The 27,929-nt window shown below is 42.0% G+C and overlaps 1 protein-coding gene across 1 annotated transcript in view; it reads right to left on the reverse strand.

The window, feature by feature from the left end:
• The window catches only part of GRK4 (G protein-coupled receptor kinase 4), a 101,914-nt gene that overhangs the window by 20,379 nt on the left and 53,606 nt on the right, over positions 1-27,929 (reverse strand). The window contains exons 7-9 of the mRNA XM_041751134.1: positions 25,295-25,387; positions 24,286-24,349; positions 15,968-16,158 (exon numbers count right to left, since the gene is read on the reverse strand). Of these exons, the coding sequence (XP_041607068.1) occupies positions 15,968-16,158; positions 24,286-24,349; positions 25,295-25,387 (348 nt within the window). The remainder of the gene's footprint in view (positions 1-15,967; positions 16,159-24,285; positions 24,350-25,294; positions 25,388-27,929) is intronic.

Genomic DNA, 27,929 nt, shown 5'->3' on the forward strand with positions numbered 1-27,929 from the left:
GAGTGGCTGCAGAGAAACCTTCCTGTAGCAACCATGCCACCACGCTCACAGTCCTGCTCACAGAAGCTGAGGGGCAGGTGGCGTCTGTGTTTGGATTTTCCAGGCGTGTGCATATGCTCCTGCACTATCTGGATGGGATGATGAGCATTTTTTATTTCCCCTTTATTCTTTTCTGTATTAAAAAAAAAAAACCTTATAAATGTTATTAAAAACAAAGTAGCCTTCCTTGACAGGGAACCTCCACAGCCTCCTCATTTATGTAGGTTCATACTCAGCGTCAACACAACACCTGTCCCCCAAATTACTTTAAATGTCTCCTGGGACATCTTAAACCCCACTGCTCCTAGTGTGGGCCAGTGCTGCTGCAGAGCAGAAAGCAAGCTGCAGGCCAGTGAGAGAGCCCCTGCCCCAAACCGGCCCTCCAGTCATCCACCCAGCTGTCACCTAGCACTGCCAGTCAGCTGGCTCTAAGAGGAAGTGTGTTGTATCTGTTTCACAAAGGAGCAACAGCGGTGCAATAATAACATCAGTGACTCACCAAATACCCGCCACACATGCCATAGGCACCATCTCCTGTCAGGGCCACAAAATCTCTGGGAAGCAGCTGTAGACAGGGGGCTAGCAGAGTCCAGTGGGCCACACAGAAGCTAAATGACAAGCTGGAACAAAGTGCAAAGCGACCCTCACTTGCCCCACCCCGCACGCTGGGCGCTGGATGCGTACAAGTATCAAGTGCCACAGCATTAGGCCTCAGGGTATTGTCATTTCTTGTACCTTCCTTCAAAAATGATTTTTCCAGGCTTTTTTTCTTTTTTAAAAGATTTCATTTATTTATTCATGAGAGACACACAGAGAGAGGCAGAGACATAGGCAGAGGGAGAATTAGGCTCCCCGGTGTGGGACTCAATCCCAGGACCCTGGGATCATTTCCTGAGCCCAAAGCAGATGCTTAACCACTGGGCCACTCAGGAGCCCCTGTTTTCTCTAGGCTTTTAATCAATTTAACAGCTATCTTCACATATCTCCAAGTTTGGGCACAGGGCACTGTGTGGAGGATGCTGAACAATGCACCACTGTCAGCCACTCAGCCTCCAGGATGCGGCTTCCTCAGCTGTCAAGTGAAGGGGTTTCCTAGTGATCTTTTCAGTTCCTTTTGGATTGCAAAGTGATAATCTAATTATAATCTTAAGCCAGGAATACAAATTTAGGTCAACATCCTGTATAGGACGGTCCAGCCAAAGCTGAGATTAAAAGAAGTGAGACTGTCTTCTTACATTTGTACAACCTTCCACCCCCAGCCTGCTGACTTGGGTATAATTTGTATATCGTTTGTTGTGCTCTCAGGTCATTAGAAGTGATCTCATACCTCCATGCTCTGGTACACCAGAAACACATTTTGCTGGTTTCATATCCATTCTTTTTGTTAAAAAAAGTACCTGCCATCTGGATCCCATTTCCCAGCCAGTTACTGAGGCATGAATTATCATGAGAAGTTGATTTCCAGGAGACCAAGGCTTGAACCATTGCCTGGTCCATGGCTCATCTGCATGACTCTCCTCCCTTGTCCCAGGCCATATCTGCATCCCACTACCCTGCTTTCTCCTGGTGACCCTCTGTCTCCCACTATCACTTTACTCCCCACTGGTTCCTGTCAGTTAGCCAGCCTCTCCTGGGGAGTAAGGCTGTATGTGAACAACCAGCTGGATATGCTTTGGGAATCAGGTGAAGAGAATGACGTAGGCTGGCCCGGCCGCAGGTGAGGGTTTCCTAAACCCCTGCATAACTGGAACTTCAGTACAGTCTATATAGACCACAGTCTTGGCGGGGGGGCACCTGGGTGGCTCAGTGGTTGAGCATCTGCCTTCAGCTCAGGTCTTGATCCCGGAGTCCTGGGAAGCCTGCGGGAAGCCTGCTTCTCCCTCTGCCTCTGCCCTCAGTCTCTCTGAGTCTCCCATGAATAAATAAATAAAGTCTTAAAAAACAAAAAAAAAGACCACAGTCTTGGAAAACAGCTCCAATCTGATCAGAAGGCATCAAGAACAATGTTCTTGATCAGGGAAGGGGCAGAGTAAGGGAACCAGGGTAAAAATAACTTTGGCCCCCTCCCTAATGTTCTCCTAAACATTCTTCAAGATAATATTACTCACTAGTCTCAGGGCATGATTCTAAGGTCTGTCCCTGTCGCCTGCCTCCCACCATGCACTTCCCCTTCAGAGAAGCTGACTTGCTTAAGAGTCTCCAGAGAATGGGTCTGTTACTATTGTTTTTATTTTTAATTTTTTTATTTTTTTACTATTGTTTTTAGAGACAGATACTGTGAGGCAGAAATTTTCAATCTGGAATAATGTAGGTCATATATGGATGAATAGTTCCTTTAAACATTAAGATCTGCCATTCTTGGGATGCCTGGGTGGCTCAGTTGTTGAGCGTCTGCCTTGGGCTTAGGGCATGATTCTGGGATCGAGTCCCTCATCTGACTGCATGAAGCCTGCTTCTCCCTCTGCCATGTCTCTCTCTGTGCATCTCTCATGAATAAATAAAATGTTTTTTAAAATATGCCATTCTTTTTTAAAATCATTTTTACTTTAAATTAGCTTCCATGTTTCGAAAACAATAGAAACGAGATTATCCTTTGAGTACTTACTGTAAATGGTAAGCATATCTCCATTTTCTTTGCATGCTACCTTTCTAGCCTCTACATTGTAAGTTTCCTGAGGACAAGGACTTCAAAATCCAATTAGCTTCCCAGAGTGTGCATCTAGCACGCAACTAAGAAGTGTGTATACATCTGGAACTTGATGTATATTTCTGGAATGACTGAATGGTCCTTCCTGCTACTGAAAACTCTAATGTGATAGTAATAATCTGTACTGCCTAATGGCCTGTATCAGCCAATTCACTACTGAAAAAGTATAGGTCTGAAATGTTCCCTTCCCACCAGGAGTCTGTACACCAACTGCCTTCTCCTCACAGTGGATCATATCATCTACTTGTCAACCCACATAGAGATCCAATATATAGCTAAACATATATTTCCCTTAATAATTTCCAACTATAGCATTCTAAACAGGTGGAAATCTCATCCTGTTTAATTAAGGAAGAGTCAACTTTCTAGAGAAATGTAACAAAACAGTAAAAGTACCACCTTAAGGCTCAGGTTTTCCCTCCTGCTACAGGAAAGAGTGAAGTACAAAGCACAGAGCACAACATCTGCACTGGTACCCATCACCCACCAGGAAGGTGACAAGAGCCATCTCTCATCTGTAAATAGACATAATCCTTCAGAAGACTGTCAGCAGGATACCATGATAATGTGTGCCAGAGTGCTCTGAAAATGCCGTGTACTCTACAAAGAAATGCTGTTAGTATATATTTTGACTATATCTAGCAACAATTTTTGTTATTCATATCATAGTGAGTGGTTTTCTTTAAATACAGAGATACATGGAAACAAAGTAAAATGGCAGTACCATACGTTTAGTTTGTTCATCATTATAAAATTAAACCCTAGAAATCATCCTGATTGAACAACTACTTTTAGTGTTGTGAAATTTAATAAAAGGAAACTTTGTTTACAATAGAGTCTGCAGGCAGGCAGGGGGAGCTCCAGGCTCTACCACTCCCAGTCATCTGCAGACCCAACAGGAGATGCACCAGCACCTGGATGTTACCTTAGCTCCCACTTTACCATCCCAACAGGAGGAAGGAAGGTTTCCTCCTCCCCCAGCAACAGTCCAGCCAACGAGAGACAGGTACAGCCCAGCCAATGAGACACTGCCACAGCCCAGTTGCTACACTTCCTGCTCCCAGTTAACCCCCAATAGACTGTGTTTACAGCAGCCCTCCCAACCTCCCTACCTCCGTAAAAGAGCCTCCCCTCCTTTGTTCTACAGACTCACCTGTGGTTTCACTTTATTTTGCTTGTCCCAGATTGTAATTCTCTGCTATTCCAGAATAAACCTATTTTTGCTGGGAAAATAATGGGCAGTTTTAAAGTTAACAGTTGTGAACATTTGACAACTGCACGTGTGGGCTCAGCTCAGGATAGACTCAGGACCTCAATGGTCTCCAGGAACACACTATTTGCAGAAAACCAGAACCATAATGCATTACCCTGAACACTTCTACTCCTGAAACAACAGATTACATCCTTCTTCCTCTGAGAGAGCAAAAGGCAAGGAGCTTCTATTTTAAATAATTTTATATCTTAAGAAAACGAAAACTCTTCCCAGAGGATGGCCTAATCACTTTAAAGCATGCAAACCCAGCTCACTGCATAGTGTCCCTCTTTCATGGCTGACCCCTGATGCACGTGAGTATAGTGCAGGGTGTCCAGATCCACTTAGAACTGCTGAAAGACACCACGATGATCAAATATAATGCCAGATAACTCCCAGCCTGAACAGTGAGAGAGTCCATGTAGCACTACTTTCAGGACAAGTACCTTATCTTCCAGAATTTAACAAAACCACAATCAGCCTGGATTTCACAATCCCTGTAGTATGAGCCCTGACATGTGGTCTCTTTTCTGTAATGCCAGTGTCTGACTCAAGCTCTGCTGGCTGAGTGTCCACTTCAAAGATGTCTCTTTCAGTAGAAATACTGCAGACACCTGGCTGGAGAAAGACCCAGCCCCACTCCCACCCTAGGCTCCTCTGTTTCAGAGACCTTGGCTTATTTAAATAACAGACCATTTGGGTGGCTTGTTTTTTCTCTTTCCAGTGCTGTAATTTTTTTCTTCTTCTTCCAGTGCTTTAAATTCCCATTCTTATGTTTTAAATTCACTGATAAAGAGTGAGACTGTGGGAGTCTAGGCACCCAACCTTGACCCCAATAAATGAAGGACCCCAGACTCACATGCTCACATTTTCCCTCTCCCCCACCCCTGCAGACCTCTCTGTGTGGTCCCTGGTATTGCATGGAATTGCCAGGACTTATAAGTAATAACCTTTTCCTCTTTCAAAGATTCTTGATGGCTATTGCTGAGGCATCTTGCAGTTATAATAAGAATCTCAAGGGCTGGTCCAGCCACAGAACTGGTCATTGATGGGCTGAGGCCAGCACAGAACAGTACATTTGTTGGTAAAAGAGTATACAATAAAGCTGCAACTGCAGAGAAATGTTTTGAGAAGATTCTGGATCACAAATCAAGACAAAGCAAAAGTGATTTAATGATTAAGGTAAGCAACAAAATTCAACTCTCATTCTGAGAACTGGCCTTGTGACCTAAAGAATCTACACAAAACGAAAATGTAAAACAAAATCAAACTTAAGAAGAAGTAACTGTAGATCTTTTTATTCACGAAATATCTGAACTTGGTATCAGATAAAAATTGCAACCTCCACATTCTTAAATACAAAACAACTACAATGATAGGCCTGACCTTCTAGTATGCAAACTAGAGATTTTGCTTCTGACAGTGACACAAGAGGACACTTGATAGGAGGGAAGGGACAGATGTGGCCTCTGTGATCATTCTCAAATTGTCTTTTTGAAGAACCCCCCCACACACACACCCACACCCCCCCCCCCATGAGTGGGACCAGGCCTAACCCTGAGGCAGCTCATCCAGGCGCCTCCCATGAATTCAAGCAACAAAAACATTCTGTTTTTCCGAGATAAAAAAACTATCCCCCCTCGCCCTGACTGGAAAAGTCCCTGAACATGGTCGTGTTGACCTTCAAAGAAATCAATCATGTCATAACCCGAATGCTATGCTACTCCCGCGGTTTTTTGCCTTTAAAAGATGCCTGTAATTGCTAGTCAGGGCTCTGCCACCTCTGAGGCGGAGAGCCCGTTTGCGCAAACATCCAATAAACCCTCTTGCTTGTTGCATCTGCCTGTCTGGGGTCTGAGTCTCTGGGGCGTCCACCGGGACACGTTGGCACCCGTGAGCTAGGGTCCAACATTTTCTCTGTATTCATTGTATATAAATGTAAACAGCATTTATCAGGCTGGTTTTTAATTACTCATTTCTAGTCTGCTTCAATTCAAGGTTTTGTATGTCTATCCAAAATTTCTCTCTTGTGAAGTACCAACAGAAGCAGCAGGATTCTAGATGGGGAAAAAATGAACATACATGCATCTACTGTCTTTATTCACAGGTGACATGATTTTATATGTAGAAAATCCTAAGAAATTCACAATAAAACTTCTAAAGCTAATAAAAGAGTTGAGGAAGGATACAAGATCAATGTACAGAAATCAAATGTATTTCTACACACTAGCAATGAACAGTCCAAAAATGAAATTATAAAACAATTGCAGGAGGACCTGGGTAGCTCAGTTGGTTAAGTATCTGACATTTCATTTTGGTTTAGGTCATTATCTCAGAGTCGTGAGATCAAGCCCTGTGTTGGGCTCCACACTCAGTGCTTAATATTCTCTCTCTCCTTCTCCCTCTGTCCTCCTCTCTCTAAAAAAAAAAAAAAAAAAAAAAAGGAAACAACTGCATTTGAAATAGCATTTAAAACAACAAGTTCAGGGGCATCTGAGTGGCTCAGTGGTTGAGCATCTGTCTTCAGCCCAGGTCATGATCCTGGGGTCCTGGTATTGAGTCCCACATCAGGCTCCCCACAGGGAGCCTGCTTCTCCCTCTGCCTATGTCTCTGCTTATCTCATGAATAAATAAATAAAATCTTTTTTAAAAATCCAATAAATTCAGGAATACATTTAACAGCAAAAAAAGGTACAAGATGTACATACTGAAAAGTATAAAATATTCCTGAGAAAAATTTAAGAATATCTAAGTGAGTGGAAAGACAACCTGTGTTCACAGGTCAGAAGATCCAGTAATGTTCAAATGTCCATAATCCCCAAAGTGAACTACGGATTCAATGTAACCATAAGCAGCAACTTTTGTCCCAGAAATTGGCAAGCTGATCCTAACATTCATATGGAAATGCCAAGGACCCAGAATAGCCAAAATAATCTCAAAAAAGAACAAAGTTAGAGGCCTATACTTCCCAAGTTCAAAGCTTACCACAAAGTTACAGTAATTAAGACAGTATGGCACTGACAGAAGACAGACATACAGACCAACAGAATTCAGAGTCCAGAAATAAACCTGCCCTCTCATAGTCAAGCAGTTTTAGAAAAAAGTGCCAAGGCAATTCACTGGGGGAAATGATATTATTTTCAACAAACGATTCTGGGCTGCAGTCTCTTCACCCACCCACACTGTACTAACAACTTAACTCAAAATGGGTCATAAACCTAAAGATAAGACTTAAAACCATAAAATTCTTAGAAAAAAACATGGGACAAAATCCTCACAATGAGGGGTTAGACAATGGTTTCTTAGAGAAACACCAAAAGTGTAATCAACAACAAAACCCTGATAAATTGGACCTCACTAATATTAAAAAGTTTTGCAATTCAAAAGACACTATTAAGAACATTAAAAGATTAGCCACAGACTGGAAGAAAGTATTTGCAATCTAGTAAAGGACAAGTATTCAGAATACTAAAAAATGTTTGCCATCTAATATAATAATAATAATAATAATAATAATAATAATAATAATAATATTTGTTTGCCATCAAATAACCCAAATTGAAAATGAGCACAATATTTAAATAAACATTTAACCAAAGAATATATAAGGATGGTCAATAAGTGTATGAAAAGATACTCAATAGCATCAGTCACCAGGAAAATGCAAATCAAACTTACCAAGAGAAAAAACAAAATACATAAAAACCCACTATGAGATATCACTTCACTGCTACTGGGGTGCGCTAGTATTAAACAATGAGATACTAATAAGTTTGGGGACAATGTGAGTGATTGGAGCCCTAGAAGGAATGTTAAATGGTGCAGCCACTTTGGAAGAGAGTTTGCAATTGTTTTAAAAAAGTAAACATAAAATTTCCATGCGATCAAGAAATTCCACTTATTGGTATCTACCCATAAGAACTAAAAATCTATGTCCAAACAAAGCTTTGTACACAAATGTCCATAGCAGTGTGATCCGTAATAGCCAAAAAGTGGAACCGATCCAAAGACTTGAGTGAGAAAAAAAAAGAGTTGAGCGAGGCAAAAAGGATAAATAAAATGTGGCCCATCCATACAATGGAATATTATTCTACCATAAAAAAGAACCAGGTACTGATAAGAGGGATGAGCCTTTGACAAGAGGGATGAGCCTCAAAAACATTATGCTAGTGGACAGAAGTCAGATGCAAAAGGTCAGATGATGGTTCTATTTGTATGTCATGTGCAGAAAGGTCCATCTACAGAGAAATGATGCCCCATTTCCCCAGTATGTGCACCTCTTCAACAGTGAGTGCACCCCAGATGACATGCCCAGGGTCAGTAGGGAGGGTAAAGGCTGACCTTTCTGGAACATAACACATGAGGTCACTGAGAAACAGTCAATGCGAGCATCTCCAGCCCCTAACCCATTTATCATCTGTCTTAGATGGTCTTATATTGTTTCTATAACTGCTAGAAAGTGCAATGAAATTGATAACTTTTTTTTCTTAAAATTGTGAAAGGATTCCCCCACACTAGTTAATTGACACATCCACCACCTCGCATTTTTTTGTGTGTGAGAACATTTAAATCTTGGTCCCTTAGCAAATTTTAATTATACAATATGGTGTTATCAGCTATATGTTAATGTTTTACATTAGATCCAAAATCTATTTTTCTTATGGCCGAAGGTTTGTGCTGTCTTGCCAAACTCTTCCTACTCCCCACAGCCCCCTGCCCTCAGTGACCACTTTTCTATTCTCTTTCCATGAGTTTGACTTTAAAAAAAAAAAAAAACACTCCACGTGTTAATGATACCACACAGTATTTGTCTGTGTCTTAGCTTACTTAGTGTGATGCTCTCAAGGTCCATTGTGTTGTCACAAATAGCAGGATTTCCTTCATTCTCAAATAATAATTCCATTGTGGTATGTATATACCACATTTTCTTTATCCATCCACCCACTGAAGGACACTTAGGTTGTTTCTATATGTTGGCTATTATGAATAATGCTGCAGTGAACACAGAAATGCAAACATCTCTTTGACATACTACAGATATTATTTAGAATACACCCAGAAGTGGGATTGCTAGGGTATAGCGTGGTTCTATTTTTAATTTTTTGAGGAATCTCTTTACTGATTTCCATAGTGGCAAAATTGAAAACATTTTAAAAAGCTAGCTTTTTGCCATATTCACCTGCATACAGAATGTTATTATGCAAAAATAATTCTTGTAATTTAAAAGACACTACACTGCCCAAACAATAGAAAGCAAAATCCGCCCTCCCTAGAGAGGCTGAAGAACACAAAGAAGGCTGTTCTCCACATCCAGCTGCTGCTAGGACAGGACTTCCCTGAGGCTTCAGGCTGGTCTTGGGAAATGTTTTTACATGAAAAGAAAATATAACTTGCCCTTGAACAACATGGGTTTGAACTGCTTAGGTCTCCTTACACATGCCGTAGATGTACGTTCTCTTCCTTATGATTTTCTTACTAACATTTCTTATTCTCTAGCTTGCTTTCCTATAGGAATATAATGCGGAATACATATAACACAAAAAATATATGTTCCTCAACTGTTTACATCATTAGTAAGCCTTCCAGTCAACAGTAGACTATTGGTAGGCAAGTTTTAGGGGAGTCAAAAAGTTACATGCTAATTTTCAACTGGATCTATGCTCCAACCTCCACGCTGTACAAGGATCAACCACACAGAGACTCGAGTGCTATTTAATAAGGAATTGGTTATTCCCGCATATTAATATTCAGATGGTGTTAGGTTACTCATGGGGGTCTGTCCCTAGATATAAGCATTTTAGTTCATCTGATTGTATAGAAACGATGTTCCTCAGTTAATTTTTGAAGGACATTTAAAACCCCAAAGGCAACAGTCCCCTTAGACTTCTGCAAAATGAACGGGCAGCACGTCATGAAATACTTTGGGAGAGTATGCAGCTGGACTTAAAATGCACACACACACAAATATCTTTATTTATTGCTGTGTTTTAATTAAACAGTTGACCTCTTAGGTAAAGATATGGTTGCATGCTGAAAACTATATCAAGATCCTCTCTATATGTATCCTTTCTTTTACTTGCTTTTTCTCATTGAACAATTTAGACAAAGCCATGTTACAAGTAGACACATGTAAAGGTAGGACTCAAACTCCTACACCCAAAAACCAAACACCGGGGATCCCTGGGTGGCTCAGCGGTTTAGCGCCTGCCTTTGGCCCAGGGCGCAATCCTGGAGTCCCGGGATCAAGTCCCACGTCGGGCTCCCAGCATGGAGCCTGCTTCTCCCTCCTCCTGTGTCTTTGCCTCTCTCTCTCTATGTCTATCATAAATAAATAAATAAATCTTTAAAAAAAAACAAAAACAGGGATCCCTGGGTGGCGCAGAGGTTTGGCGCCTGCCTTTGGCCCAGGGCGCGATCCTGGAGACCCGGGATCGAATCCCACGTCGGGCTCCCGGTGCATGGAGCCTGCTTCTCCCTCTGCCTGTGTCTCTGCCTCTCTCTCATCTTTCTCTGTGACTATCATAAATAAATAAATTTTAAAAAAAAATAAAAAAAATAAAACCAAAAACAAAAACAAAAACCAAACACCCACGCCTCTCACATAGTCAGACACTGCCTCCCTGCCTGCCTACCCCGTCAGCACTGTGCCAGGACTGTCCTGAGGCTGGTACTCCTTTTGTGTTGTGCTGTTACGTAGTTTAAGGCATTTTATCTGAACAAACAGCAGAGGACAGTAGACAAAAAAAGACAAAATATACCAGAAAAATCCTATCTGGAATAAAAGGGCCTCTAGGATGCTATGGCATTTTAGCAACTTTTTAACCTTTTATCCAAATAAATAACAGATGCAAAAGGGCACAGCCTAGAGCCTGGCAGACAAGAGAAAGCCAACATGTTTGCTCCTTCCTTCCTCCTCTCTTTATGACCACAATGGTTTGCATGGACTCCTCTGCCCATTTTCTCCAGAATGTGAACACAGCACACATCTCCCCAGAAAGAATAATCCCTTCTCCCTCTGCTCAGATCTTAGCCGTCGAGCCAAACTGCCATGTGAGTCCAACTACTCCCAAAAGCCTTTTATGACCAGGTCTGGGCCCAATTTAAATCACTTATGCTAGAAAGAATTCCATTGCCCATGAGGTCTGTTTGTCTGTGCTACAACATCATCCTGGTGCTTCCAAGAGATGGCCACACGTGAAGGCTTGGCACTCTCAAGACAGCCCCACAGACCACAGTGAGGGAGCCCCCAAGCTCTCATTCTGACTAACATGTGGTACCCTAAGAATAGCTTAAAGTCCAACTGAGTGCCTCCTCCTCTTTGACCTTAGACTGCTGAAATAGTAAAGCATTTTTATTTGTACCATCCCTCTGCAAAAAGGAAGGTCATCCTTCTGGCACCTGGTCTGACAAAGATTGTCAAGAGGCAACCTCTGACAAGAAAGAAGTTTGAAGAGTGAAAGTGGTGCTTTACAAGTTCCTGGGACGGCGGGGGGGGGGGGGGGACCTGTAAAGTTATTGGTCATTCATTCAACAAACAGTGGGCACCTCCTTATGGTGGATGTTGTAGACACTTAGTGCTGGCTAACCCATGCCTTTCACTTGCTCTGTCTGAGGGCAAATGGAGGCCTGAGGTGAAAGGTTGGGAGAAATGAAAATCTTCTAATAAATCCAGTAATACAGGCGTACCTCAGAGGTACTGGGGTTTGGTCCCAGACCAGCACAATAAAAGGAGCCAAATGAATTTTTTGGTTTCCCAGTGCATGTAAAAGTTATGTTTACACTATGCTGTGGCCTATTAAGTGTTCAATAGCATTATGTCCAAACAAACAATGAATACCTTAATTAAAAAATGCTTTATTGCTAACCATCATTTAAGCTTTCAAAAGTTTTAATCCTTTTGCTGATGGAGGTTCTTACCTCAATGTTGATGGCTGCTAACAATCAGGGTGGGGGTGCTGAAGACTGCGGTGTCTGTGGCAGTTTCTTAAAATAAGAGAATAAATTTGCCACTCTGATTGACTCTTCCTTTCCCAAATGATTCCTCTGTAGCATGTGATGTTGTCTGATAGCATTTTACCCACAGTGGAACGTCTCTCAAAATTGGAGTCAGTCCTCTCAAATCCGGCTACTTTGTCAACAAAGTTTATACAATATTCTCAATCCTTACTGTCATCTCAACAATCTTCACAGCCTCATCACCAGTAGACTCCATCTCAAGAAGCCACCTTCTTGGCTCCTCCATAAGAAGCACTTCCTCATCCATTCAAGTGTTATCCTGAGATGGCAGCATTTCTGTCACCCCTCCAGGCCCCACCTCTAGTTCTCCTGCTGTTCCCAACAAATCTGCAGTGGCTTCCTCCATGAGCACTGGAACCCATTTCTTCCACACTTCTGTTAGTATTGATATTGATCCATAGGAACATTTTCTTAGCAGCATCTAGAATGGTGAATCTTTCCAGAAGATTCTCAATGTACTTTGTGCCCAGATCTAGCAGAGGAATCACCATCTACAACCTTGTGAAATGTAACTCTCTCTTTTTTTTTTTAAGATTTTATTTATTTGAGAGAGTGAGCAAGAGGTGAGAGAGCACAAGCCGGGGGAGGGGCAAAGGGAGAGGGAGAAGCAGACTCCTTGCTGAACAGGGAGCCCTGTGCAGGACTTGATCCCAGGACCTCAGGATCATGACCTGAGGAGAAGGCAGATGCCTAACTGACTGAGCCACCCAGGCACCCCTGAAATGTATCTTTTAAATAATAAGACTCGAAAGTCAAAACGACTCCTTGCTCTGTGGGCTGCAGTATGGGCATTGTGTTAGCAGGCGTGAAAACACTAATCTCCTTGCACATCATCAGAGCTCTTGGGTGACGAGGTACAATGTCAGGGAGCAGTAATATTTCAAAAGGAATCTTTTTTTCTGCGCAGTAGGTTTCAACAGTGGACTTAGGATATTTGGTAAACCATGTTGTAAACACATATGCTGTGGTCCAGGCTGCGTTGTTCCATTTGTAGAGCACAGGCTGAGGAGAGGGAGCCTAATTCTTTTTTTTTTTTTAATTTTATTTATTTATGATAGTCACAGAGAGAGAGAGAGGCAGAGACACAGGCAGAGGGAGAAGCAGGCTCCATGCACCGGGAGCCCGATGTGGGATTCGATCCTGGGTCTCCAGGATCGCGCCCTGGGCCAAAGGCAGGCGCCAAACCGCTGCGCCACCCAGGGAGGGAGCCTAATTCTTAAGGGCCCTAAGAATCTCCAGGATAGTAAATGAGCACTGGCTTCAACTTAAAGTCACCAGCTGCATTAGCCCCTAACAAGGGAGTCAGCCTGTCCCTTGAACCTTTGCAACCTGGTGCTGAGGACTCCTCTCTAGCTAGGAAGTGCTATTAGATGGCATCTTCTCCTTAAATAAGGCTTTTGTGTCTACACTGAGAATCTATTGTGCTGGAACCACCTTCATGAGTGATCCTAGCTGGATCTTCTGCGGGACTCGCAGCTTCTCCATCAGCACTTGCTGCTTCACCTGGCACTTCTTTCCTTAAGCCTCAGGAACCCACCTCTGCTAGCTTCAGACTTTTCTTCTGCAGCTTCCTCACCTCCCTCAGCCTTTGTGGAACTGAAGAGAGTCGGGGCCTTGCTCTGGATTAGGCTTTGGCTTAAGGGAGCATTGGGGCTGGTTCGATCTTCTATCCAGACCACTAAAATTTCCCCCCTATCAGCAATTGGCCATTTTACTTTCTTATGGTTCATGTGTCAGCAGGAGTAGCGCTCTTAACTTCCTTCAAGAACTTTTCCTTGGCATTTGCAACTTGGCCATTTGGCACAAGAGGCCTATCTTTCTGCATATCTCAGCTTTAAACATCCCTTCCTCACTAAGCTTAATCATTTCTAGCTTTTGATTTCAAGTGAGGCATGTATGACTCTTCCTTTCACTTGAATACTTAGAGGCCATTACAGGGTTATTAATTGGCCTAATTTCCATACTGTTGTGTCTCAGGGACTAGGGAGGCCGAGAAGGAGAGAGTGGGGAAGAGATGGCCAGTGGAATAATCAGAACACACACAACATGACAACATGTATTGATTAAGTATCAATGAGTGTGGCTCATGATGCTCCAAAACAAGTACGATAGTAATATGAAAAATCACTGATAATAATGAAAAGATCAAGTATAATAATGAAAATATTTGAAACATTGCAGTAATTACCAAAATGTGACAAAGACACGAAGTGAGCAAATGCTATTGGAAAAATAGCACTGATAGGACTTGCTCAATACAGGGTTGTCACTAACCTTCAATTTGTAAAAAAGATATTTGTGAAGCACAATAATGGAAAGAGCAATAAAATGAGGTGCGCCTGCAAAAAAAAAAAATGAGGTGTGCCTGCACATCTTCCCACCAGAAACAAGAAGAGGGGGCTTAATTCTACTTAACTGTAATAACCTATAAGGCCCTCCAGAGTAAAAGAGGAAATCAAAGCTCCTACAGGCTTGTTCCTTGCTTCAGGGCCACCAGTCACTCCCTGTGATATGGTGACAAGGTATTCTCCATTCAGACAATGGCCTCTCTATGTAGGAATGGCTCCCAAGGCGCCAATCCACCCTTTGCTCAGCATCTCAAGGTGGGCTGCATCAGCCCCATGGCCAAGCCTGGTATCTGGCCCTTGAGAGGTATTAACATGGCTCTGGGAAATGTAAGACAAAGCCAAGAGTCGATCAGAATAGGGATCCGATAAAGGCCTTTTGAGAAGCTTACAGCTAGCATGACCAGCCCTCCATTGGGACAACACAGGTGCTGTGAGGAAGCCCAAGGGGAGCTATGTCCATGTTATCAGGGGCGGGGGCCTTATGGAAAGGGGACACTGCCATGCTAACTCTGGACAATGAGCTGCGGTTTCTCAGAATGAAGAGGGGCTGCCATGAAGAAAGTCATCTGACAAGTGGACCACATGTGCAAAGGTATAAAGATGTGAGGATGCTTGAGAAGTTCTGGGAGCTGCAAATACATGCACATTACAAAATGGGCAAAGAGTCCCTACTTGTGGTACAGCAGGACCCTGGGATAGAGAAGTCAGTGGGGAGCAGCATCACACCAGGTCAGGAGAGCTAGCCCCACAGGGCTCCAAGCTAGGGATAATATGACAGGATCAGATCCATACTACAGGAAGGTCTGTTACTGGTCTCTCAGGCCAGGAACTGTAGCAAGAATGGCATCAGCAAGAGCATTCAAGTGTCTGCCTGCCAGGCAACCTATGGAAGATACGAACTAAGCCAATGGCCCAAAAGGCTGATGTGGGAAACATTCAGGGGTGATTTGGTGACGAACTGGATGGGGAAGATGAAGGCAGGGGATACACAGAACCCTTGGAAATTTAGAGGGAAAAGCAAGGTGAGAAAAGCCTGTAAGGAATGGTCCATGCATGGAGGTGACTGTCTGCAAAGAGGTGAAGGGATGGAGTGGTTGAGAAAGGTGTCAGAGCCCAGGAGCTCCACAACTGCAGGATGGGTGGAGGGATTGCTTTCCCTAAAATTAAATATTTGATCATACTAATTCAATTCTATTAAATTAAATGTAATTTTCTTTACTGAATTCTAAGATGCAAAATATTAAAATAAGTATTATTAATTTGAGACATTTAATTGTTGCACTATTTTGTTGGAACAGAGTCCACAGTCCTGAATAGAACTATTTTGCAAATGGGCTCTTTTCGTGCTTCCATGAGTAACACCGCCTATATTTAACAAATAAAACCAGCCTACTAGAGATCAAAGAGAACTAAAAAGAAAACCAAGGTCCACCACTGACTGACCACATTCCCAACAGTGTGAGTGCCCAGACCCTATAAATTGCCACCAAGGGGCTCCACAGCAGTCCACTACCCAGGCTCCTGAGTGGCCAGAGGGAGCCCAGTGGGAGCCTAAGGCTCAAGATGAGCAGGCTTCCAGGCCCCAGGAGTTCATACTATTCTTACCTGTACACAATTCTTTCCTTCTGCAAGTCCTCCAAGCCACAGCATAGCTCAGCAGCATAAAAAATAGCTCTCTGCTCATCAAAGCCAGGGTTTCCCAGGTTGTGGATGTGAAACTTCAAGTCCCCTCCATTCATAATGGTTAGCACCAAGCACAAGGAATCTTTGGTTTCATAAGTGTAGGACAAACTAACCTAAAGACAACAGCATCATAAAATAAACCTGCTCATTCATTGGTGATTTACTCTATGTGTTAATGTTATTCAAATAATCCATGTTATATTTATTATTAGAACACTCAAATACTACATGCTTCAGGGAAATGCATACCATGCATCTGGTGTTTGTTGAACGTTTACCTATCAAAGACCTTACAGCAGTTCTGTACTGAGAGGAGAGAACTTTCTATGGCTAAGTGGGTAGGTAGCAAAACTTCACAAAGACACGTGGGATCATAATTCATCAAAGCTACGCTCTAATCCTTGAGCAGTGATATTCCATATTTCTAGAACACCCATATTTAGCATACAAGTTAAAGACACCCTTCCACAGTGTAAGAGGGGTCTTGCTGCTGCACATCCAACATTTTGTGTTGCCAGTGAATGCTGCTGAAGCATAGTTGTCTCTTATTGCAGTTTTAATGTGTGGCTTTAATGTGCATTTCTTTGTATATACAAATACAGAAGACACTTCTTATACTTTTTCATATATTTATCCATTTGGAATCACTTGTGTGAAGTACCTGTCCAAGTTTTTTGCCTGCTTTTCTCTTGGTTTGTAGGTCAATTTATACATACACACACACACTCTGCTGGGATTTTGATTGGGATCGCATTTAATTCATTTAATCTATATACCAATTTAGAAGAACCAACATCGTCATACATTGAGTCTTCTAACCCATAAACATAGTATCCCTCCATTTATTTGGTCTTCTTTAATTTCTTGTAATAGTATTTTGACTCTCAGTGTAGAAATCTTGTACATTTTCATTAAATTTTTGCCTAGGTTATGACGTTTCTTGATGCTACTATAAATGGTTTCAATTAAAATTTTTTATTTTCTAACTATTTGTAGCTGGTATTGTATCTAATAACTTGGCTAGATGCACAATAAACTACATAGAAAGTGTTGGACTTTCCACACACATAATCATGTTGTGGGCCAGCCAGAGTGGGCAGTGGGAAGGAGGAGAGGATAAGTGTGATACAGGTACCGATCAGGACCCACTGATCAACTGTAAGCAGAGAGGGAAAAAAACAATCAAGGATGAAGGAAAATTCAAAGAGTAAACCAAAACCTTCCTTGAGACAAATAAAATGAAAATATAACTTTCCAAAATGTATGGGATGCAGCAAAAGCAGCTCTAAGAGAGAAGTTCATAGAGACACAGTTTCTATCCGAAGAAACAAGAAAAATCCCCCCAAAATAATCTCCCTTTATAGCTAAAGGAACTAGAAAAAGAATAAAGCCCAAAGTTAGTAGAAGGAAGTAAATAATAAGGATCAGAGTAGAAATAAATGAAATAGAAATTTAAAAAACAATAGAAAAGATCAATGAAACTAAAACCTGGTTCTTGAAAAAAATAAATAAAATCATTAAACTTCTAGCCAGACTCATCAATAATAAACAAGTATATAAATTTTTTAAAAATCAGAAATTAAAGAGAAGTTCCAAGTGACACCACAGAAATACAAAGAATCACAAGAGATCAGTATGAACAATTACACACCAACATATTGGACAACCTAGAAGAAATAAGTTACTAGAAATCAAACCTTCAAGACTGAATCACGGGGATCCCTGGGTGGCGCAGCGGTTTGGCGCCTGCCTTTGGCCCAGGGCGCGATCCTGGAGACCTGGGATCGAGTCCCATGTCGGGCTCCCGGTGCATGGAGCCTGCTTCTCCCTCTGCCTGTGTCTCTGCCTCTCTCTCTCTCTCTGTGACTATCATAAATAAATAAAAATTAAAAAAAAAAAGACTGAATCACACAAAAATGGAAAATATGAACATACCAATTACAAGTAATGAAATTGAAGCAGTAATTTTAAAACTCCTGAGAAACAAAAGCCTAGGTGTACCTGGGTATCTCAGTTGGTTAAGCCCTTTGGCTCAGGTCATGATCCCAGGATCTGGAGATCAAGCCCCAAGTCAGGCTCCCTGCTCAGTGTGGAGCCTGCTTCTCCTTCTCCTTCTGCCCTCCCTCAACTTGTGTTCTCTCTCTCTCTCTCTCTCTCTCTCTCTCTCTCTCTCTCTCTCTCTCTCTGTCAAATTAATTAATTAAATCTTTAACAAGAAACAAAGAAACAAAAACCCAGGACCACATGGCTTCACAAGTGAATTCTACCAAACATTTTTTTTAAGATTTTATTTATTCATTCATGAGAGACACAGAAAGAAGGAGGCAGAGACTTAGGCAGAGGCAGAAACAGGCTCCATGCAAATAGCCCAATGTGGGACTCGATCCCGGAACTCCAGAATCACGCCCTGAGCTGAAGGCAGTTACTCAACTGGCTGAGCCATCCAGGCGTCCCTCTACCAAACATTTAAAGAAGGATTAGTATCCATCCTTCTCAAAATTTCCAAAAAATTGGAAGAGGAAAGACAGCTTCCAAATTCATTTCACAAAGCCAGAATCCCCCAGATACTGAAACCAGATAAAAACACTACAAAAAAAGAAAATTATAAGAAAACATCCCTGATGAACATAGATATAAAAATCATCAACAAAACATTACTGAATCCAATTGAACAATATATTAAAAAGATCATACACCACGATCACGTGGAATTTATTCCAGGGATGCAAGGATGGTTCAATATTCACAAATACGTCAACATGATGCATCGCATTAACAAAATGAAGAATAAAAATCATATGATCATCTCAATAAATGCAGAAAAAACATATGACAAAATTCAATATCTATCTATGATTAAAAACTCTCAATAACGTGGGAATAGAAGGAACATATCTTAACATAATAAAGGTCATATTGACAAACCCACAGCTAACATCCTCAATGGTTAAAAGCTGAAAGATTTTCAATACTTAACATAGTATTTAAGGTCCTAGCCACAGCAATTAGATAAGAAAAAGAAATAAAAGGCATCTAAATTGGAAAGAAATAAGTAAAACTGTTTGAAGATGACATGATATTATATGTAGAAAACCCTAGAGATTCCACCAAAGATCTGTGAGAACTAATTAATAATTTCAGCAAAGTTACAAGGTACAAAATTAACATACAAACAGGTTGTACTTCTATACACTAATAATAAGATATCAGAAATAGAAATTAAGAAAACAATCCCAGGGGCACCAGGGTGACTCAGTTGGTTAAGCATGTGACTCTCGGTTTTGGCTCAAGTCATGATCTTATGAGTCACGGGATCAAGGCAAATCAAAACCACCAGGAGATATCACTTCACACCTGTCAGAATGGCTAGCATCAAAAAGATAAGAAATAACAAGTGTTGGTGAGGATGTGTAGGAAAAGGAACCCTTGTGCACTATAGGTGGGAATGCAAACTGATAGGCCACTGTGGAAGACAGTATGGAGGGTCCTCAAAAAATTAAAAATAGAAATATCACATGGTCCAGCAATTGTACCTCTAGGTATTTATCTGAAGAAAATGAAAACACCAATCCAATGAGATATCTTCCCTCCTATGTTCACTGCCACCTTATTTACAACATCCAAGATATAGATATATGAATGAATATAGAAGATGTGGTCCATATATACAATGGAATATTACACAGCCATAAAAAGGATGAAATCTCACCACTTGCAGCAACATGGACAGACTTATACCAAGTGAAATAAGTCAGTCAGGGAAAGACAGACAAATACCACATGGTTTTACACATATGTGGAATCTTAAAAACAAAACAAACTAACATACAAAACAGAAATAAGACTCAGATGTGGAGAACAAACTATTGATTATCAGGGTAGGGAAGGGTTGGGGAGTCAGAAAAGAAGTGGAAGGGATTAAGAGGTACAAACTTTGGGGTGCCTGGCTGGCTCATTTGGAAGAGCATGTGACTCAATCTCAGGGTCATGAGCTCAAGCCCCATGTTAGGAGTAGAGATTACTTAAATAAATAAGTAAACTTAAAAAAAAGAGGTACAAACTTTTAGTTATAAAACAAATAAGTCAAGGAGATGTAATGTACAACATAGGGAATATAGTCAATAATATTGTAGTAACAGCATGGTAATAGATGATCTAGACTTTTCATGGGGATCATTTCATAATGCATAAAAATATGGAATCCCTATAATGTACACTTGAAACTAATAGGATATTGTTATGTCAATATATTTCAATTAGAAAAAAAAGGTTGAAGGAAAATATTTCTTGGTTCCTTGGGAGAGGCCAAGAATATAGGAACCAAAATATTTCACTTAAGTAGTATAAACAATAGGTACTATTTATGATCCTTTCATAAAGCTAGATTGTGGATTTCTGCATTTCAGGGTAGTTATACAAACAAATTTAAAACAATTCCAAGATGAGCCAATTTTATTAAGGGTTTCCTGTAGTGTATGAGGAGAGAGATATCATACACCGAGATAAATGTAGGAGATGGCAGTGAATGCCACTGTTTGCAAAGTTCATCCCCTAGAACAAAGCAGAGAACCTCAATACTGAGACAGAAATAACTTGGAGGAAGTAAATCTAACACTGCAAAGTCTTTCCTATGTTATCTTTCCCTCTCCTCCTTCACGCAGACCCTCCTGTTGCTACAGATGCTCCAGGAGATACTAATGCAGGGGAGAGAAGCTAGGTTTGGCAATGAAAACCGCAGCACCTCATGGTGCACCTCATAGCACATGGCCTGGCAGGACCCTGGGGTTTACCCCAGCCCCACTTGTCCAACCCTTGCCTGACACAGTGAAGGTGGGATTTGAAGCTTCATACAATTGAGGTATGCCAACCAAGGGCCAGCAGTACATTTTCCAGGTGTCAGACCAAGGCCTCAGAGATGGGAGGACTCGGGGCAGTGCTTTCAAGCACAGGAAGCAGTAGCTCCATGCCCCAAGATAAGCACTGGCTGTCAAGGAAGGGTCCTGGCCTGGTAAAAGCATGCTGCTGGGTGTGAGGAGGAGCCCATTAGACCAGGCACTGGTGGGCAGGATCCCCAGTGCTTTAGGTGTGTGTTTAATAAGAGGTGGATAAGGAAGAAGAGGCTGCCAGCAGGACGAGGCTGTCCCATGCCAGCCCCTGTCCCCACTGCCAGCACAGGCAGCACTGCCCACACCTCCAGCCAGCAGGTGGGCCCAGCAGCAGGTGTGTCAAGGAAAGAGATCCTCACCATGCCATCCACAATGAGGACTAAACCAAGATACTCACTACAAATCTGCTATGCACTTTTTCTAGCATTCTCTTTTCATTAAGAGCCATGGCTTCACCTTTCCTCTTCTTTATTCTTTTTTTCTCTAGCTTTTTACAGGCATACATCTTTCCTGTAGCTCGCACTTGACAGGCACAAACCTAGTTTTAAAAAAGGGAAAAAAAGGTTTCTACACACCTGCCACCTCTTAGGCCACCACCACCACCAGCCACAACCAAACCCCATTTCTTCCACAGTCATGCCTGCTGGTAAACAGCAGTGACGGGCTGTGCTGAGCCCAGACCATGTCGCTCGTGGCACCCTAGAATGCCAACACCACTCTTCCTCTGCACCTAAGGCAGTGGACACACTCAGGCAGACAGCAGGCCACACTCTGCAAGCCTGACTCCTGTGGATATATGATATTTTATAATCTCCTGTTTTCATCTTAGAGTGTGACTGTTTTCTCAGTATTAAATTTTCTCCCAATATATGACTACTCCAAAGTTTATTTAATCATTTTCCTACCATTAAGTCTCTGTACATAAATCTTGGCATATCTCTTCATCTTTAACTTAATTATTTTAAGTGGAATTGCCAAGTCAAAGAAAGAGAAGGGAAAACAGGTAAGGGTGCCAGACCTTGTACTCTCAGCTGGATGGGAATACTCATTGGCTGCTCACCACAACCCCAGGAAGCAGGGACCATCTCCCTCTTGTGATGAGAATGAAGTAGTGAGCCCAAGGTCACACAGCTGGAATCAAGCCTGGCTCTTACAGATGTGCTTCCTCCACAGCGCTGTGCTGCCTTAGGATCCTACACATCTATTCTGGGGGACTTAAAGCATAACTGAAAGCACTGTAGTTGACAAAATAAGACCAAAATGTTTGTCCTGGAAGAGGTGTTAGCATTTGCAAAAGTAAATCCACTGTTGGAATTTGGACTTCCAAGGCACTGAGGCTGTGTGCATGAGGGCTATGGGGCTCCCTCTGACAGGGGTGCACAAGACAAATGGACTATTCACTCTCCTCGCAGATGCGATATAATAGCACATCCAGAACAGGTCTGTGAAAAACCAGAATGGTTTACCCATCTGCACAATTGTTTCTTTGGAAACACAAGTAAATGTGTTAAAAAAAATCTACATATATAAATATACTAAACCTTTCACAACAGTTAAAATGTGCTAACATGTTACTACTGAGTCCATTTCTAAAACTCACACATGGCTACAACTAGAACTACATTCTTTTGTAAACACAAGACCCATTTGCTGGAAACAACCTCTGTTCTTTTTTTTTTTTTTTTTAAGATCTTATTTATTCATTCATGAGAGACACAGAGAGAAAGAGAGGCAGAGACACAGGCAGAGGGAGAAGCAGGCTCCATGCAGGGAGCCCGATGCGGGATTCGATCTGGCGTCTTCAGGCAAAAGGCAGGTGCTAAACCACTGAGCTACCAGGGATCCCAACGACCTCTGTTCTTAGACAGAATCTGAGTTTTAATACTTGGGCCCCGGGATCCCTGGTTGGCACAGCGGTTTGGCACCTGCCTTTGGCCCAGGGCGCGATCCTGGAGACCCGGGATCGAGTCCCACGTCGGGCTCCCGGTGCATGGAGCCTGCTTCTCCCTCTGCCTGTGTCTCTGCCTCTCTCTCTCTCTCTCTCTCTCTCTGTGACTATCATAAAAAAAAAAATACTTGGGCCCCATGAGAGGAAGACTGGCATGAATTAAAGAGAGGAAATAACTTTTCTGCTTGAGGAGGTATTCAACCAGAGGATGGATTTCTTATAGAAATCTCTATCCTAGAAGAGTTACAACAAGCACTTGGTTGGATCATTGAAAATACTCTAAAAAGTCTCCAGAACTGTGTCAGGCGTAACATTGCTGCTTCTCCTGAGGTACTGGCAACAGTGGCCAAGCTCTCACCACCCCCGAGCACAGCGGTAGGAGAGGCCTCACTTGTAGGCCAGCCTTGTAGGCTAGCTTCCTAATTTACATTAAGGAAACTCTGGTGGTTTTGGTTCAGGAATCTGGGAGCATGCATGATTTCAATCACATGTGGACAGTTTAACTTGCTACCAACGACACATGCAGCTTTGGTTCCTCTGGGCAGTTACAAATGCTGGTACTGAATATGACCACTCCAGATAACTGATATGGCAATTAACACCTCTTCAGATGACCTGATAGAACTGCATGTGATTCTTTTAACACTGCTCAACAATAGTCTCTATCCAGGAGAGCCATCATATCTAAAGGTCATCTCTCATGAATTTGTGGGTAGTCTCCCTAGGATTTCCCCACATTTACACATTTTCTAGTATCCTTTGATGTTTGTGTGGGGGCATATACATGTCCAGAGTTGAGATAAATAGGCATATTTAATCATATACTCTATACTACATGAGCATTTCGGCTAGACCTAAATCATGGAAATAGAGTGACAGAAATTCCACGTATGGAAACAGAATCATTTTTTCAATCAGGACAAACAGAGCTTGAACGTCAAGCACTGAACTTGGGAAAACAACTTCTTTAAGAACCATGAAGTCAAAGAAAAACAAAATCATATAGATGGCAATTTTTTTCTTTCCAGATCTCCAAATCTTAAAAGCATGTAGCAAAGTACCTTTTGTTTGAAATCCAAACTTTTTTTTTAAAGATTTTATTTATTTATTCATGAGAGACACACAGAGAGAGGCAGAGACACAGGCAGAGGGAGAAGCAGGCTCCATGCAGGGAGCCCGATGTGGGACTCCATCCCGGGTCTCAAGGATCACACCCTGGACTGAAGGCAGTGTGAAACCACTGAGCCACCCAGGCTGCCCATGAAATCCAAACTTAATGCTCACGGTTGCCTAAACTACTCCCAAAACACATAGTAAGGAAAGAAAGTCATTCATAAGGTCTCCCAAGTACCCTGCTGTCCTACTTTTCTAGAAATATTGCTGATAGCTAGTCACATTTGACTTACCTCTCCAAATCCGCCTTTTCCTAGAACTCTGTAATTTCTAAATGTGTTCTTTGTTACTGGTTGCCTAATTAATTAAAAAGAAAAAAAGCTTCAGGTCTCACATTACACTGTTATTTTAAAACAGAAAAATCTACCTAGCTCCTGGCCTGGCCTTATGTGTGACCCTGCACTGTTCCAAGGGGGTGCCTGGGGCAAGGGTATCTGCTCTCAGGGACTGTGGCTCCCCCAGCTGGGACAGCCCTCCATCACCAAGAGACAAAAATCACATGTTTACCAAAAACACTCGAGATAGATACAGAACAATCCAATGAGCCTTACTAACTAAAGAAAGGTTAGCAAGGAGTCCAAACCATGAAATATGTATGTATGGAGCCTATTGGAAAGCTGTGGAGGAAAATTATGTATCTACAGTACACTAACGTTTGGAAAAAGAATCTCAGAGATATTTATACTCAAAGTCTTGAAAGAAATGTGCAAGAGGTAGGACTGGAAATTCAATCAATCAATAATAATTGTAACAACAACAGCCCTAAGTGGCACCTAACACTTATGGAGCACTTACTTTGTACACCAAGCTCCACACATTTCTCAGGTGGCCCCAGGAGCCCAGTAGGGTACATTCTAGAATTGCCTCTATCTTCTAGAATAGGGACACGATGCTCACCAAGGCTGAGTCCCTTGACTTAGTCCTCATAGCTAGCATAAGGCCAAGCAGGGCTCAGACCACAGATTGAACCAGAGTACATTGGATTGTATTTCCATGAATCTAGGATCTGTTTTACTTTCTGACTACTGTGCCCACAGGGCTGATTGCCATTTTAAAAGGAGAGAATAGAGTCAACTAAATCAGAAGAAATTATATAACACATATTAATAATTTGTGTACGAAAATACCATATACAGCCCAAGATTTCCAATAGTATTTTGACAGATGGAAAAGTATACAACAATCAATACACATTATGAGAAGTTACTACTTCTTTTAGTTGAATTTCAAATTAGAACATACCTTTCCAACCATTTCCACTGTAGAAATCGGGAAAAATATGGGCTTTCTAGGTATTCTTTAAATGGTTCTCCACTTAAATAGTAATGGACAAAACTAAAAAAAGATTTTACATAATTACATACATTTGTTGCATTACAATATGAAAACAACTGTGTTTCAATGCATTCATCAACACTGGATACAGGAAATCAATCATTATACACAAATAGACACTAAATTTTGCAATTATAGAATTTCACACTAGTTTCTAATGTTATCAGTAAAAATATGAAGGCAAGAATTCAAAAGAAATGAAACTGTTTACCCTTCTAAGGTCAAAAGTTCTTTTTAAGTAAATGTATTCAAGGGGTGTATGTATGTATGTGTGTGTGGTGTGTGTATGCATGCACCCAAGCATGTGTATTTCAGTAGGGATTGCAAACATTGTGTATGTAAGATCAGAAATCAGAATGAATATCTAAATGATAATGGTCACATTGTAGAAAATGTGACACACCTTTTTTTTTTTTTTTTTTTTTTACTATTTAAGATTTTTATTTATTTATTTGAAAGAGAGATAGCAAGAAAGAGCACAAGCAGGGGAAGGGGCAGAGGTAGAGGGAGAAGTATGGCTTCCCACTACACTGGAAGCCTAATGCAGGGCTCATTCATTCTCAGGACCCCAAGACCATGACCTGAGCTGAAGGCAGACGCTTCACCAACTGAGCCACCAATTGACACAACCTTTTTTTATTTTTTTTAAAGAAATTTTTATTTATTTATGATAGTCACACACAGAGAGAGAGAGAGAGGCAGAGACACAGGCAGAGGGAGAAGCAGGCTCCATGCACCCAGAGCCCGATGTGGGACTCGATCCTGGGTCTCCAGGATCGCGCCCTGGGCCAAAGGCAGGTGCCAAACCGCTGCGCCACCCAGGGATCCCGACACAACCTTTTTTTAACACTGAAACTAAAGCACCCAATGAATTATTTTATGCTATATATTTCCAGAAGAAATTTTATGCAATTAGCCATGCTTCTAAAGTTTTATTTGGAATTTTATGAATTTTATAAAATTATATAAATTTATAAAATTTTATAAATTTTATTACAGAAGTAATAAAATTCTAATTTGTAGAGTAGATAAGGGATGGAATATAGTCTGTTATTCAGAATATAGCACAGTGATTCTCAAAATGTGTTCTCAGGATCCATATGGATTCTGAGACCGTTTCAGGGGGTGTTTAATAATGAAACTACATTTGTAACAATGCTAAGACATGTGCCTTTCAAAACCTCATTTTCACAGAGAGGGTTGCAGTTGTTTCACTGAGGCACCCAGCCCCTCCCAACTGCACACATTTTTTGAAAGTTATGACATTTAAAACTGAGCATCAGTTCAACATTGGTTTTAATATATTCGTCCTGGGGCTCCCCACTAACCATCACCTTATGCTGCCTCTCACTACAACTTCTTACAGAAAACAGCAGGTAGCCTAAAGGAAACATTTATGTCCATTATGCAACATCTGTGTTCTGGAATCCAAAATGAGAAAGAAGGTTTTTGGGAAATCAAGATTGTAGCAATACAGAAATGAGACAGAATAGTGGGGAACCCTGAACCTCTGGCTTTTGTCCCCTCCTTCCCCTAACACAGTTCCAGCTAAGGGCCCTGTGCTGGAAGGAGGGGACAGAGCCAGGCAGTAAGAGCCAGAGTGATGTGGAGAGGGAGGGGGAGATTGGCTGTAGCCATCTGCTCTTAGCACACTCTTCTCTTCAGTCCCCCTTCTGCCCACATGCCTGAGCCTGGCCTCCACGCCCACAGCCTCAGTCACATGTGCACAGGAGGCTATGACCCCCAGATCCTGCCTCTTGTGAGTCTCAAGAGAATACTCCAGATTCAGCTATTGACCTCTCAGCTCTGTTCCATGTCTGGAAAGCAACTCAAACTCAAACGTGTCCCCAGTGAGACTACATTGTCCCCCCTCTCCCCCTGCCCTTGCCCATCAGCCTCATGGATTTCTCCAAAATCCATTCATCTGTCTCCATTATCACTGCCACTAGCCAGTCCAGGCTGCCATCACCTGAACAACTCCCACAATGAAATTTGTCTCTCTAATTGCTGTTAGAGCAAAGGACAAATTCTCCCTGGTCCCTTGGCCTCCGTTCCTCTTCTGTGAAATGAAGGTTGATCTCCAAAAGGTTACCTGAGGACTCCTGTGTGAACCCTCACAAAGTGATAGAGAGGGCACCTGGGAACAAGGACCAGGCCCTGGTGCCGCCCCGTCCCCCTGGCCCTCCTAGGCTGCAGTAGCAGCAGGGACCCTCCACCAGTACCTCCCCCACCAGCCTCTCCCCTTATGGGCCTGTGTGCTCTCTCTGTCCCTCTGCAGCCTGAACAGACTCCTCTAGTGGCCCTCCACTAGGAGAGGTGCCCTGAAAGCTCCCACCCTGGTAACTCACTCAGCACCTGTGGTAGGCTGAATAATGAATGACCCAAATGCATCCAGGTCCTAATCCCTGGAACCAGTGAATTCTCCTACATGGCAACAGGGTCTCTGCATATGGGAAAATGATCCTGGATTATCTGGGTGGGCTGCACACATGATAATGAGAGGGAGACAGAGAGAGATGTGGACACAGGTAAGGCAGGGGCA

Source organism: Vulpes lagopus, chromosome 4, assembly GCF_018345385.1.
Source record: "Vulpes lagopus strain Blue_001 chromosome 4, ASM1834538v1, whole genome shotgun sequence".
Lineage (NCBI taxonomy): Eukaryota > Metazoa > Chordata > Mammalia > Carnivora > Canidae > Vulpes > Vulpes lagopus.